The sequence below is a fragment of the Amblyraja radiata genome, chromosome 3 (genome assembly GCF_010909765.2).
Source record: "Amblyraja radiata isolate CabotCenter1 chromosome 3, sAmbRad1.1.pri, whole genome shotgun sequence".
Classification (NCBI taxonomy): domain Eukaryota; kingdom Metazoa; phylum Chordata; class Chondrichthyes; order Rajiformes; family Rajidae; genus Amblyraja; species Amblyraja radiata.
In genome coordinates this window covers 50,148,971-50,164,590 of record NC_045958.1, presented here as the reverse complement: position 1 = coordinate 50,164,590, position 15,620 = coordinate 50,148,971, and the positions used below count along the sequence as shown (strand labels likewise).

At 43.9% G+C, this 15,620-nt stretch overlaps 1 protein-coding gene across 3 annotated transcripts in view; it reads left to right on the top strand.

The window, feature by feature from the left end:
• The first annotated feature begins 5,208 nt into the window (after positions 1-5,208).
• The window catches only part of slc12a2 (solute carrier family 12 member 2), a 142,612-nt gene continuing 132,200 nt past the window's right edge, over positions 5,209-15,620 (top strand). For all 3 annotated transcript variants that reach the window (XM_033017780.1, XM_033017779.1, XM_033017778.1), the window contains exon 1: positions 5,209-6,236. In XM_033017780.1, coding sequence (XP_032873671.1) covers positions 5,583-6,236 — 654 coding nt within the window. In that variant the 5' untranslated portion in view covers positions 5,209-5,582. The remainder of the gene's footprint in view (positions 6,237-15,620) is intronic.

Below are 15,620 nucleotides of genomic sequence, written 5' to 3'. Positions count from 1 at the left end.
AGCGGGAGGAGCGGTGGTGGCGCGCTGCTGCGGCCCGACCCAGGAGATTCGGGGGCTCCAGCCGCCAGCCCGGTGGATGGTGACACCGGGAGCCCGCGGGTCCCTGCTGGGAGACCCATTTCGGGGCTTCCGCAACGGCGACTTCTCCCGCCCGAGTTGCGGGGTTGAGGATGACCTGGAGCGGGGCCTTACATCGCCCGGCGCGGCTTTAAATGGCCGCGGGACTTGTTAGCGCACGCCGGGGCTCCAACACCAAGACCCGGAGCGTGGCCTTGCATCACCCGGCGCGTCTTTATAATTGCCGCGGGTCTTATTTATCATCGCCCGCCGGGGGCTTTGACTCTGACATCGGGAGGAGAACGAGGAGTGCAGGGGAGAGATAAGACTTTGCCTTCCATCACAGTGAGGAGGAGATTCACTGTGATGGATGTCCGTGTAAATTGTGTTGTGTCTTGGTTCTTCTTCTTGTTTGTATGACTGCAGAAACCAAATTTCGTTTGAACCTCTGGGTTCAAATGACAACACACGCACACACACACACAAACACAAACACATCGCGGAGGTGAGGGCCAGGGACAGCGGAGGAGCGCTGTCTGCGCGATGAAGAGGAAGGTAAACGGCTGCCACAGAGCGTGGTAAGTCCTTTAGAGAGTGTGGGAGGGAGGGAGAGAAGGGGAAATAAGGGGAGAGAAGGACAAAGAAGGGGAGAGAGAAGGGGAAGGGAAGGGGAGGGAAGGCGAGAGTGAAGGGGAGAGAATTGGAGAGAAGGGGAGAGAAGGGCAGAGAAGGGGGAGGGAGAAGGAGTGGAGACAGTTTTAAGAAGTTTAATAAAGTTAGCGGGCATTTTACCTTCCGGCGGATCTTCTAGGTCCTGAAAACCAAAGATCCTATAGGATCTTTGCTGAAAACTCCAATGAGCCATTCAAAATGGCCGGTCAGTGAACGAGATGGCCTTCGACTGCCTGTAAGTAAATAGCAACCGCACTCCACTGGCTTCGACCAAACGGCAACCTATTTTTAGTCGAGGCCGGTTTTGGTTTCGTTGAAATAATCGCAGGAACATAGAAGAAGCCTCGACCACGCGGAAACACTTTCGACCATTAGGGAGAGTGACCAAAACCTCCGGAAACCTCTCGGAAACCTTGGGTGGGGTGCAAGGTCACCAGAGGTTTCCGTTCAGGTTTCCTAAGTGGGACAGGGGCATAAGTGGGGGACTACCATCGACTCCACAGTCTAAAAATAGACTGATGTACTTCCTGCGGCAGCTGGGGAAGCACAATCTGCCACAGGCAATGATGGTCCAATTCTATACGGCCTTCGTAGAGTCTTTCCTCACCTTCTCCATCATGGTCTGGTTTGGCTCAGCCACCAAGCACGACACCTGGAGGCTGCAGCGAATCGTCCGATCAGCAGAGAAGGTTATTGGCTGCAACCTTCCCTCCATTAATGAACTGAACACTGCAAGAGCCAGGAAGCGAGTGGGCAAGATCATCTCTGACCCCTCTCACCCTGGCCACAATCTCTTTGAATCACTTCCCTCTGGAAGGCGACTCCGGACTGTCAAAGCTGCCACAGCCAGACATAAAAAGTTTTTATCCACGAGTAGTTGCTCCACTCAACAGCCAAAAATCTGTAGCCTCCCTTTGATCTGGTATTTTGTTGGTTCACATCCTTGATCAATGGTGTTTTATCATTAATGTTTTATTAATGTTTAGCGTTTTCTGAGTCATTCGTAACTGTCACTGTATGTCATGTTGTTACTTGTGGGCGGAGCACCAAGGCAAATTCCTTGTATGTGAATACTTGGCCAATAAACTTACTTATTCTCCAACACCCCTTCCTTTTTATCAACCCCCTGTCTTTCACTCAGATTCCTTTGCCTTCCCCACCCAATCCATCTGTCTAGAACCCCTATTCCAACATTGCCCACTACCTCCCTTATTCAGTGCTCCATCTACCTTTCCTTTTAGATTCTATCGGCAGCAGCACTTCGTTATCTCCACACCCGTCTATTCCCTTCCTGACTGTCTGCCAAACAACCCCACCTTACCAGGACCCACTTAGTATAGAAACAAAGAGTTTATACCAAAGATAGACACACAGTGGAGAGAAATGATCTCCAGAGCTGCTGTTTGACCCGTTTAGTTACTCCAGCACACGTGTCTATCCTCTTACCACTTGCCAGCTCTTGCCCCACCCCCCACTCCTCGCTTTATTCTGTCTATCTCCCCTCTACAGGGGTTATGGGGAGAAGGCAGGAGAGTGGGATGAGGAGGGAGAGATAGATCAGCCATGATTGAGTGGCGGAGTAGATTTGATGGGCCGAATGGCCTAATTCTACTATTCCTTATGACTTAATGATATAAATAATGTTGCGTGCGCGCACACACGCATATATGTATATTTTATCTCCATCCGCATTACAGTGGTTTCCACGCGTACTCATGAACATTGCTCCAATTTCCACATTTGAAGTACCCCCTTACCCGTGGGCGTTTCTTGAAGCCATGAGATTGGGAAAGTGAGTTCTGTTTTTGAAGGTGACTGTAACATGTGGAATGCATCTGCTTCCTCCGCAGCTTCCCTCTCTATCTTTCTGCCAGGATCTCATTGGAGACACCAAACGAGGAAGAATTGTATGCTGAAATGGGATAGCATGAAAAAGATGGAAAGAATGCGCAGGATAAACCGAGGCGCACGGCTGTTTTTGTGCTGTTAATTGCACAATACTATGCAATACACATGCCCCCCTTGCGATTCTTTAATATCCTCTCTTATGTTGCGGAAATTGCGGTATTTGATTAGATCGGGTCGCTTCTGGGGAATGTGGCCTTCTCAGCTGCTTCCCGGTCTCTGGACGAACAACCACTGATCATTCCCATACACTGCAGCAATGCAATTACATCGCAAGAGGTGCGTATTGAAATAAATATAATGATCACTACAGTGTAACGCTCCCCCAAATATGGTTTAATGCTATAATGTAAATGTATTTATATCCTATGAGAAGCGTTAATGTTGTTTAAACTGCTTCCCTATCCCTGAAAAAAACCCCAAACTTACTTACATTAGCAGATGACCGCAACTAATAAACAAACAACCCGCAGGAGGAACTCAGCGGTCACGTAGCATCCGAGGTGGGAGAGGTCAGCCGACCGTCCTGACCCGAAACATAATCTGTTCATTTCCCTCCATAGACGCTGCCTGACTCACTGAGTTCCTCCAGTAGGTACACACAATTGCTGGGGAAACGAGTTCCTCCAGTAGTTTGTTTGTTTTTTGCTCAAGATTCCGACATATTTACTCTCTTGTGCCACAATAATTAGTAAAAGTAGATACTTTTCCATTCCATTCCTCTCCATGACTGCAACTCTTTTTTTTCTCCAATGGCAATCTGATTATGCCTTATTGTCAGTGCTTAATCACTTATTTTTCTAAAGATAGACACAAAATGTTGGAGTAACTCAGCGGGTCAGGCAGCATCTCTGGAGAAAAGGAACAGCTGAAGGTCTCAACCCGAAACGTCACCTATTCATTTTATCCTGATATGCTGTCTGACCCGCTGAGTTGTTCCAACATTTTGTGTCTATCTTTTGTGTAAACCAGCTACTGCAGTTCCTCCCTACACATTATTCTAGTTATATGTGATTCCTCAATGATCAATCGCTTCTTCGAGCCGAAAGACAGGAAGTGTTGGAGTAACTTGGCGGGTCGGGCAGCATCCGTGGAAAACATGGATAGATGACGTTTCGAGTCGGGACCCTTCCTCGGTTTACTTTTTGTAAACCAGCAACTGCAGCTCCTCGTTTCGACTTCTTCGAGCTATTCTTGTGCTGTGACTTTCAATGCAGTTGAGCAGATTGTGCAGTGGTCTGGAAATTGACGTCAGAACATGTTTATTTTATGCTGCCGCTCATGCGGGAAGATTTACTAACACATGGCGAGGAGGAGAGGGTGGGAAGCGGTGATGGGTGCGGTCACTGAATTCAGAATACATCCCTGTAAATCAATGGCACGAACTTTTCCTTTTCTCAGATAATAAATTAATCGCTGGGCGTGTCGATCCGTGAAATGTCACTTGCATTTCCTCTTGCAATATCCACGTAGTGAATTTTAGTTTATATTTACCCACTCCTGACACCTTATCCTCTCCTGTTCGTGTTATTTTCTTCCCACTCGGTATGTTTTAATTAAATGTAAGGAAACATTTATCGAGAATTGTGTATTATCGCAGTGTTTGAACGTAATGGTCTCACATGCTTTAGTTCCCTTTAACTACAAACACACTTGTGTCTACTCGGTTTTTAAACCATCATTTGCAGTTCCTTCCTATATATTGTAAGCTTGGTGTTTACCTACCCCTCATCTCTTCCAGCTTCCCTCTCCCCCCACAGTTTGAAGAAGGGTATCGAGTCCGTCCCGAAACGTCACCTCCATGTTCTCCAGTGATGCTGCCGGACCCGCAGAGTTCCTCCAGCATTTAGTGTCTTTTTGTTTAAACCGTCACCTGCAATTCCTTCTTTCCACATTTAAGCCTGATGTTTAGGTGTGATTTCGTGGACGTCCAGCGATCACGTTTCTCTCGTGACAAGCTTGGGGAATAAAGCACGAGGTTGCAACCAAGATCTATGATCTTTGGTCGCAACCACCCTCTTTTCACACCCCAGCATAATAATGTAAAGGGGCAAAATAGGGGAGGGGAGGAATAGCAGTTTCGCTATACCCCCCCCCCGCCCCCGCCCGGTGGCATTTGGCTCAGTGGCATCCCTTCGCTGCTACTTTGTATTTGACATTCTGTGTGTGAGAGAGAAAGTGAGTGAGAGAAAGTGAGTGCGAGAGAAAGTGAGAGAGTGTGTGTGTGAATGAGAGAGTGTGAGAGTAAGAGGGAGTGTGTGTGAATGTGAGTGTGTGAATGAGAGTGTGAGAGTAAGAGAGAGTGTGTGTGAATGTGAGAGTGTGAGTGTGTGTGAATGAGAGAGTGAGAGTAAGAGAGAGAGTGTGTGAATGAGAGTGTGAGAGTAAGAGAGAGTGTGTGTGAATGTGAGAGTAAGAGAGAGAGTGTGTGAATGAGAGAGTAAGAGAGAGGGAGAGGTGTGTGTGGAATCAGAGCATCTGCAGGCGTCCTGTGCAGTGCAGGGGAGCCACTCCTCCTCTCCTCTCCTCTCTCTCGCGATGTTGACTGCGTGTCTCCAGCAGCAACACCCCCGCCGCACTCGGCGGCCGCCAATGGGAGGAGCAGCGGCAGCAGCCCGCCCGGCACCCTGACAGATAAAGGAAGGAAAGGGCAGAGGCGCAGGCAGTGACAGCCGGAGCTAGCGGGAAGCAGGGCAGGGGAGAGAGGAAAGGGAGCGGGAGTAGTCATCCATCACTCACTCACTCACTCCGGGCTTGTGTCCGCGGCCATGCGAGCAGCGTTGGGCCACTCACCACATTGATGTCCGGAGACTGCGGCCGTCGGCTCAGACCGCTCGGGAGCGGGGGAACCGGCAGCAGCGACTGAGGGGAGCCCAGGTACAGGCGGCAGCGGCAGCGGCAGCAACCGGCGTCCGGTGGCGTTTAATCCGTGTGGTAGCGGAGCGGGAATGGAGGGCGAGCAGCGAGCCCAGGCCGGCGCGGAGCCACCGCCGTCACCGTCACCACAGCAGCAGCCGCTCCGTCCCGTCGCCAGTCAGAGCCGCTTCCAGGTCGACCTGGTGACCGAGGCAGGGGGCGATGGGCAGAAAGGCCGCACTTCACCAGCCGATGCCGCCGATGCCGCCGCTGCCGGGCAACCGCCTCCTGCTCCCGGCGCCAAGGACAGGGCAGATGGCGGCGCTGCAGCCCCGTGTCCGGCTGAGCCGCCCATCGTTGCCGCCGAAGAGGCCAAGGGACGGTTCCGCGTCAACTTTGTGGAGCCGGCCTCAGGCGGGCAGCATCAGCAACCTCCGGCCTCAGGAGGAGGAGACCCTGCGGCTGCCTCGGCCTCCACCGCCGAGCCGTGTGCGACCGCCAGCGAGGCTATGAACGGCTACCCGCAGAACGGCGACACCATGCTGAGTGAGGGCAGCCTGCACTCGTCCGGCACCGGCGCCCAGCACTACTACGACACCCACAGCAACACCTACTATCTCAGGACCTTCGGCCACAACACCATCGACGCCGTGCCCAGGATCGACCACTACCGCCACACGGTAGCACAACTGGGCGAGAAGCTCATCAGACCCAGCCTGGCCGAGTTGCACGATGAACTCGACAAGGTACGTAATTTCAACACATCCCGCTTTTTCCTCCCTCGCCACTCGCGTTGCTAATTCATTCTCATTCAGGTTTGCATCTCCTCGGCCGCTCGGAAGCTTGGTGCAGCAATCGGTGAGAGTGGTGTAGTCACATTTTCCGTTTCTCGATAATTTGGTATTGAAGATTACTGCCGATGTCACACGATTGTCAAGGTGAAATTGTTAGCTCTCTGTGGCATTGCTCATTGGCTATCCTTGGGTAAAGGTCGGAGAATCAGGATCGATTCGTTTTATTTACCATTAATTGTATGTTTTTACAGTACACTTTTTCCACGTTAATTGGAAATTATATATGAATGCCACTCAAATAATAAAATGGCAAACAAGAGACTGCAGATGCTGGAATTTGGACCAAAAACAAACTGCCGGTGGAATCGAAGTTAAGCAGTATCTAGCAAAGATCCTATAGCGGTATCTAGATTCAAAGGGATATTCGGCGTTTCAGGTCATGGCAGGGAGTGCAGAGAGAAGATATCCAGTATAAAGGGATGACGACGGGGCTGGTTTTAAGTTACAAACGGAGGAAGTTGTTGGAAACTCATTCACAGAATACATTTTCTTGGCTATTTAAAATAATCCGACCATAACAGTAGATTCTTAGGTGCTAGTTTTGGTAGAAAGCTTAAGTTAGGATGGTGTTTCTAGATGTTTTGAGCATTCAGGTTTGAGTATAGAAGTTGGGAGGTCATGTTGCGGTTGTATAAGACGTTGGTGAGTCTGCATTTAGAGTATTGTGTTCAGTTGTGGGCACCATGTTATAGGAAATATATTGTTAAGCTTGAAAGGGTTCAGAGAAGATTTATGAGGATGTTGCCAGGACTAGAGGGTCTGAGCTATAGGGAGAGGTTGAGTAGACTGGGACTCTATTCCTTGGAGTTCAGGAGGATGTGGGGTGATCTTATAGAGGTGTACAAAATCATGAGTGGAATAGATCGGGTAGATGCAAAGAATTTCTTGCCCAGAGTAGGGGACCAGATGACATAGGTCCAAGGTGAAGGGGAAAAGATTTAATAGGAATCTGAGGGGTCACTTTTTCTCGCAAAGGGTGGTGGGTGTATGGAAAAAGCTGCCAGTGGAGATAGTTGAGGCTGGGACTATCCCAATGTTTAAGTAATAGTTAGACGGGTTCAGGTTTGGAGTGATATGGACAAGTTTGGAGGGATATGGACCAAGCGCAGGCAGGTGGAACAAGTGTAGCTGGGACATGTTGGCCGGTGTGGGTAAGTTGGGCTGAAGGGCCTGTTTCCACACTGTATCACTCTATGACTCTAAGTGACCATGTTGTGGTTTCAGTCTTTGTTTTGAGGAATTAACCAGCTTGTTTTCAGAAGTAATGCTCTGTCTTGTGATGTTAGTGTAACATTCTACATGGTGTGTACTTTCCCTTTCTGCCTTCTTTGCCACTTTTTTCAGACAATTTGCTGTAATACAATTCTTTTAACATACACTTGAGTACCATTACAGCTGGGGGTTATTCCAGCAGTGTTTTTCCAAGACTAGATCTGGAGAAGTGAGAATGATAATTACGAAAGACAAAACATTCATGTAACACGGTTGGGTTGTGATTGTTTGTTAAAATTCCATGTGGGTGTTAATTTTCTGGATTTGACTTTATCCCATTCCTTCATTAACTATTATCCTTTGATCTCATGAAATATATTTTCCATGTTATGATGGTGCTTTGCCTGCATCTGGACTTTTGTGTACATATTCGCTCCTTTTGGTAGTGGCTGTGGTTTCTCATGACTGAGCTTCCCTGGGACAGTAGTGAGGAAACCAACATTGTTTTTTGCGTAAAATAAACGTGGGCAACTTTGCGCTTGTTGTTTTTCCTGTGAAGAAAACACGTATACAATTTAGGCATTCAATCTATTTTCAAGAAGCTGTTGCAATTCATCCTGCCCTCACCTCTCCATGGAGATGGGAATTGTTGCATTCCCTTGTATTTTGGATTAGATATTGATTGTGCAACTATTTCTGGTGTAGATGTACCCTTGGATGAAATAGCATCGCTGGGGCTGGATCAACATTTGTAAAGAACTAAATGATTCATGCTACTATATTGTGAGTGCACAAATAGCTGTTGGTATCGGTGGGTACCCCCTTATACCTTCATGTGTAAAGTTCTTATCTGTTTGCAAATGTACATCCACCCAAAATTTGGGATGTTGGATAAAATTTGCTCTCGTGGAATTTAAATGGAAATAAAAGTACAGTATATAAATCAATATCATTTTTTGAGTAGCTCCCTTTTTTGAATAACAAGTAAACTCATCTATGATGTCTATGATCAGATCTATGCATTTAAAGCTGTCTTTGTCTGCTATAGTTTAGCATCCAAAATAAATTATTTATCTAGTGCTTTAATTCAATGGCAAGAGATCAGTGCCTGCAGAACTACAGTAAATATACATTTAAAGCCAGCATTATGGTCACCTGTCCAAAGAAAAACATTTGCAGTTTCTATCGCCTTGGATTTATGTTGTGCCTGTGGATTTATAGGATGGTCCTGATAGAGTGACTTGTTCACTTTTTAACATAGAGACAATAGTTTTTTATGATAGTGGTTTCTCTGCTGCATTGCAGAGAAATGTAGGTGCTCCTCTCTTTGGCAGTAACATGTTTGTTAAATGCTTTATGCCCCATCAACAGTATTCAAAAGTGGTACTAATTCCTGTTTTTATTTCTTTTGTTATTGTTTTGTAACATTAGGAAGTGGGCTGCTTTTGGTGTTTGTCTTTTTTAAATCTACTGCTCGTATTAGAAAAGAAGCTTTGTGAGGAATGTTGTGAATATGCAGTGAATTATGATGCATGCAACTGATTCCTTTTCATGTTTGCTATGTCATCAGGGTGAAGAGTTGATAGATTTCCAGTACATCAGATTTATTCTGTTCTTTCTAGCCTCTTTGCCTTGCATAGATTAAGGAACGGTATTGTCTTTGATAAGAGGGTAGAAAATTAAAAATGCTATGACTTTGTTTTGCCATTGCTTTGAAAACGTTTCGCTTCAGGTTAATGTTTGATGCTAACATTACTGTGCTTGCTTTTAGAGCAGTCAAGATGAACATATTGAACAAGCTGAGGAATTGTGAGAACCATTATTTGTAACCTCGCTTTATAAATAATTTTTTGATTTGATCAAGAAAGACCGAGGCTGGTGACAGATTAGTTACTAACCAGAGATGCCACTCTACTTGATCATTTCCAATTTAATTGGTGTTAAGATCTTGAGATTTGGCATTTTAAACTAATTTTTGGATGAACTCTTTTAATCACTTTCCCCATTCTTATGTAGTTAGACATAACATTGTATTTAGATAATGCTGTCTGAGACATGCCTTGGCATGTATATTAAAGGCACTATAAATATATATTGTTAGTACCAATGAGACCATTGGGGAGTATAATGGATGCACCAAAACATACTTGGGTAATGTATTTTTACTGGTTCAGAATATTGGCCTATTACTTTCATGCAGAAAAGTAACCTTCACTCTCAAGCTTTAAGGCTAATGAAGAGGTACAGTTCTTTTGGTATTCGGACACCACCATGTCAATGATTTTAAAGTCTAAACACCAAGCACCACTTCTAAGAATGCCATCTCATCGTGTAGATGTGAATCGGAAATCTTCTGGTCTGTATATATCAGCTTTGTATCACAGTGCATTTACCAAGGGATTTTTTTTTGTCATTTATTTCCTAAGACACATTAAATCTTGGCATCAGATTTTCTAACTTTCATAAATACTGCATTGCGTTTCATTGGAAATGTAAGCGATGACATTGTGCAGATATGATGTGCCAAGTGATTATATTTTTAAAAATAACCTTTTCTTTTGGATAATGCGCATAATTCTGTAATTGCTGCTTGATGTACTTGATTTTTGTGTTAATCCTTGTGTCTCATGCATCATTCCACTAGAACTGATAGTGAGATTCACGGTTGATATCAGTTGACCTTGTGGCAATGTAGTTCCCAGCTGTAATACAGACTTGTTTTTACAAACAATAAAATTTTCAGTCCCTGAAGGCAGTTTGGGTGTACAGGAATAGTGTCTACAAAAAGGAATCTCATCAGTTGAGACTCTATTTCATGCATTCTTTAATTTACAGAGAAAATCTTTTGAGTCCTGAGCTATTTTCACACATTTTGTTTTGGGGGGAGGGAGACAAGTGATAACAATGCATATACTGATTCTATTGTCCCTGTTGTTCTCCACTGTTTAAAAACAATGGGAACATTCACATGGCAGTAATTCTCCTTACTTGACTGATTTTTTTTTTTAAAGCATGTAAGGTTGTGCTTTTGTGTTTGGTAACTGAAGTGACAAACTATAGTGTCATAAAATGTTGTCTAATAGTTTTATTAAACTTCAAAGTGCAAAAGGTAAGAACAGGATATTTAGATGACCTGCATCTTCCAAATGCTTTTCTTCAATTCATCTTGGGCCTAGTGATTGGAAAGCACTTCTGTAATGGGTAGCAGTTTTACAAATAGATACACATCTCTATTGAGAAAGGATTGTTTTAATTTCTCTGGAGGGGGGGGGGGTGGGGGGGTGCAAACACAATACAATGACAAGATGGTTGGTGAGCTGTAGCATTATGATGTGCTTGTTTTGTGCCATTTGGCATTGAGACAATCTTTATGGATCTCCGGCTTAAGATCATGGCTTGCAAGATCTAATGTGGCAGTTGTATAATGGACACTGATCTTTCAGGGCAGTTATATTTAAGAAGAATACCCTGCTGATCCTCTTGCTGTCAGCACGGGCTTTTGAAATCAAAAGTCCATGTACAGTGGTTGATCTGTTCTTCTGCTGGTGTCATGTGGGCATCTACATAGCTGTGAAATCTGTAAGCAACCTTTAGGTCAGTAGGAAATGATTGAAGAGGATCCTCGCAGTAACTTCCAATGGCATATAGCAAGGAAATCACTCTTGTAATTGCTCCATTTATATTTATTTCCCTTTCTAGAAGATGGTTGCAGTTCTAGCATCGGTGGGGTCCCTGATGCGTTGTCCTCATCGTAGATGTGGGTGATGCAGGCTTGAATTTGTTTGAACTCTAACAGGGAAACAGTCAGGCGCTGTAATCTTGTTTTTCATTTGGTACATGGGTTTTCCAATTGCATTTCTGTTTGATGTGGCATCTTGCCCAGGTAAGCGATGAGTCACAGTTACGGAGTTCTGCCATGATCCCTAGTTTTCAGTTCCCCTCCTTTTTTTTTACACTCGGCAGGGTGGAGGATTATGCTATAGGTGGTCTTGACTGTACCGAGGTTATCAAAGCATGTCAAATATATCAGTGAACTGATGGATCCCCAGGAGCCTTTCCATAAACTGTTTACTCTTTGGTTCATTTTGCAAGTGCCTATGTAAAAACCTCTTGACTGCGACATTTAAAAAAAACAAAAAACCTCTCTTTTAAACTTTGCCCCTCGTACCTTAAAATTATGACATCTAGTTATTGTTGTTTAACTCCTGGAGGTAAACATCCTTAATATCGCAACACAATTCCATCAGTGTTTCTCTCAGTTGTAAAATTCAATGCAAGTGATAGAATGAAAGTGGGGGGGTGGATTCAGCAGCCTTGAGATTTGTGCAGTTAAAAATGATATGAATTGCTTGGGGTGGGAAAGAATACAAATGCCATAATTGAATATAAGCAAAATGACGATGACAGAGGCATGTACATGTCTTATTGTGGTAGCAAGGGTAGAGGTGGAACAATAGAAGATTTAGCTGGAGGATGTTGTTTTAGCCTTCTCTCTCTGCCTGCGGAATAGTTGAGCACTTAGAATTTCCTCTGCTTGTTTTCTACTTGGCTGAAGCAGTCAAATAATTGGTAGAATATTTTACAGTAATGGTTTCATTTGGTCTACTCTGGTTATCAATTGCACGATTGTCTCTTTTTGCATCTGCATGATGCCACTTTCTGTCAACATCCGGCGACTTGTATTCAATTATTTTCAATTCTTAATCCAGTCCTTTCTCTTTGCTTATTGAATATTAAAGAAAGAAAACTATTGCAAATGCTACATATCTGAATTAACAACAAAATGCTCAATATTCAACAGGTCAGCCAGCATCTGTAGAGAAAGATTAATGTATCTGATTTTCTTTTTGTACAGGAACACGAGAAAATAGGAGTAGACCATCAAGCCTGCCCCACCACTTAGAATTTTCATGTGCTGGTCTCAACTCCTTTTCAGTGCCATTTCTCCATTCCCCTCTTTTCCACAATCTGTCAAGTATTTATTCACATCCACTTAAATACTTCTGATGATTTACCTTTCACCAACTGCCAGGCATAGAATTCCAGAGATTTACCACTCTCTGAGATAACAAATTTCCACATATCCCAACATCATCGACTCTATCAAGCCCCCTTAGCACTTGTATGCATGAATAAGGTGACCCACATTATTCTGAACCCTAAGGTATACAGCTACAACTATTTAATCCCTCGTGGTACAACAACCCTCTCATCCAGGAATTATCCTGGTGAATCACTTTAGGACTGTCTCTGTTACTATATCAGGGCTCGAAATTAGCGGTTGCCCGGGTGCCATTGACCACCCAAAGTGCCGCTGGGCAAGCTAAACGGCAACTCATTTTGCCCGGCTTGGCACGCAGATACTGGTTTATACCGGTAGACACAAAAAACTGGAGTAACTCCGCGGGTCAGGCAGCATCTCTGGAGAATAGGAACGTGATGTTTCGTGTCGGCGGCGGCTGTATTGGGGGGCAAAGATACTAGGAGCAGGGTGACGAAGGGTCGGAGCAAATGACGGACTCCGAACAGCGGCAGCAGCGGCCGCGACAGCGGCAACAACGGCTCTTCCTCCCACACCCCGCCCGGTGGAAGGAGCTGCAGTTTGCTGCAGTTATGTCCTTTGGTCATCTCTTGTCAGTTAGTGTCATGTTTAACCTGTCAGATGGGTATAGTCAGTTTTAACAGCTATTATCATAAAATGCCTTTAGAAATTTCCTTGCAAGCTGTATATTTTGTTATGGATAAATTATGTGGGAAGCCAGAGTGTTTCTGTGCCAATAGCTATAACGACCCATGCTATGGCCATGTCATGGTAATTTTCGGACCTTCACAGAAAACATGCTTGCATCAATCTGTAGTGTGCGTGGTTAAGCATATATGTTACCATGGCCCAGGATTTATTGACACGGGTTGATCATATGCTGAATAATCCAACCACATTTTTGTTTGGAAGTGGAAAGAACTAATAGAAATTACATTAATTGCAATGTGTAAAAAGAGTTGAGATATTGTATTATAATTTTGCTGCATGTCATTGTGGTATATATCATGTCTTGATTGGTGAATATGTTTAGTTTGCGACTTTATTTGAAGCAGAAATAATATGTGAATGTAGACAAAAGTGCTGGAGAAACTCAGCGGATGCGGCAGCATCTATGGAGCGAAGGAAATAGGCAACGTTTCGGGCTGAAACCCTTCTTCAGACTGATGGGTTTCGGCCTGAAACGTTGCCCATTTCTTTCGCTCCATAGATGCTGCTGCGCCCGCTGAGTTTCTCCAGCACTTTTGTCTACCTTCGATCTTCCAGCATCTGCAGTTCCTTCTTGAACATAATATGTGAATGCTTCATTGAGCATAATTCCGACTGGTAACTATGCACTTCGTCCGAGCACATTATCGCACGCGTCATGCAAACTGTCTTAAATGACCATCTAAACTGCATTTGGCAACCTAAAAAGCTGTCAAGGTTGCCTGGCTGGCAACAGGGGAAAAAAGGTTAATTGAGAGCCCTGTACATACTTTTTAAAATATATTTTTGTACATGGTATTCAAGTTGAGGCCTGGGCAACACCATGTGCAATTGCAAGAAAACCAGTTTAAAAAAAAAAAGATTACGCTGTTGGTCATAAAGGCCAAAATGTAATTTGGCGCCTGAAATACTTGTTTGACCCACCTGCTAACTTTGATTTAAAAACTAGAACACCTAGATTCTGCTGTACCTCACTTTGTTGTACTCTCTCTCCACTTGGAAAACTGCCTTAAGAATTCCTCTTACCAAAGTGTATGACCTTGTACTTCCCCATGTTAAACTCCTTTTTGCGGTCATTAATCAATCCATCTATGTACTGCTGCAGAATTGCAGTATCCTTATCAGAAACAGCGATGAATGCTGTGGTGGATGTTTATGTTACAGTTTTATTGTGTGTTCTTTATTATTGTACTGCTGCTGACAACCCAAATTTCCACCGACCCTGGTTGTGTGGCAATAAATTATATCTATCTATCTAAATCAATGTTGATTAGGTTTATTTATATTTGGCTTTCCTGAATGATTAGTCATAATCATCTTTGATTATTAACTCTAGCATCTTTCCAATGTTAGTTGTTAAACCAACTGTCCTGTAGATCTCTCCGTTCTGTTCTTTTCCTTATTTCAAAAAGCAAGAGTCACCTTTGCTATTTTCCAGTCTTCCAGTACCACCTGAATTTGAGTTGTTAAGCAATTGTGATCATTGGATTCACTGTCTCTGCAACCATTTTCTTTAAAATCTGTGCATGTAGTTAGTTCATTGTATACTGTCATCTTTAGTCTCCCTATATTTCTCCAGTAATTTATTCTTATTGATTGTCTTGCTGATACTAACAAATGTTTTATTGATGTAAAACATTATTCAACATGCTTGCCTTTACCTTGTTTGCTGTTATTAATTCACCAGGCCCTCTTACAGGTCTCTCTCAAGGCCCCACATTTACCATGGCCGTCTCTTCCTATTTAGATATCTACAGAAACATTTTTCTGTATTTTTGAACTACATGCAAACTTTCTTTCAAAATTAATTTTCTCCGTCATTGATTTTTTTTGTTCTTTAGCTGGATCCTGAACATTTCCCAGCCCTCTGGTCGTTTTAACTTTGATGTTATCTTTTACATTTGTTTGTTAGTTATGGATTGTGCTGGTTTGTTGTGGAATTCTCTTTTGAGCAACATTTTTGCTTGGGATTATAAAGCAGCTTTTTGACTATCTACCACAGTTCTCCACCTGACCTGTCTCTTGCTTACTCAGTCCATTTGGACAACTCCTCCCACATACATTTATCATTGCCATTTAAAAAATGTACTATTCATTATCTACTGGAACTAGGAATGGGAAGATAGAAAAATGAAATTAGGAGAAGTAGACCATTTGATACTTTGAGCTCATTCTGCCATCCATCAAGATTATTTTCATGCATCTATCTCGTATTCCTTGATATCCAGAAATCTTTGTCTCTGTTTCGAATAAACTTGATTAAGCTTTCACAACCCTTCAAAGAGAATTCCAAAGATTCATTACCCTCTAGGTTT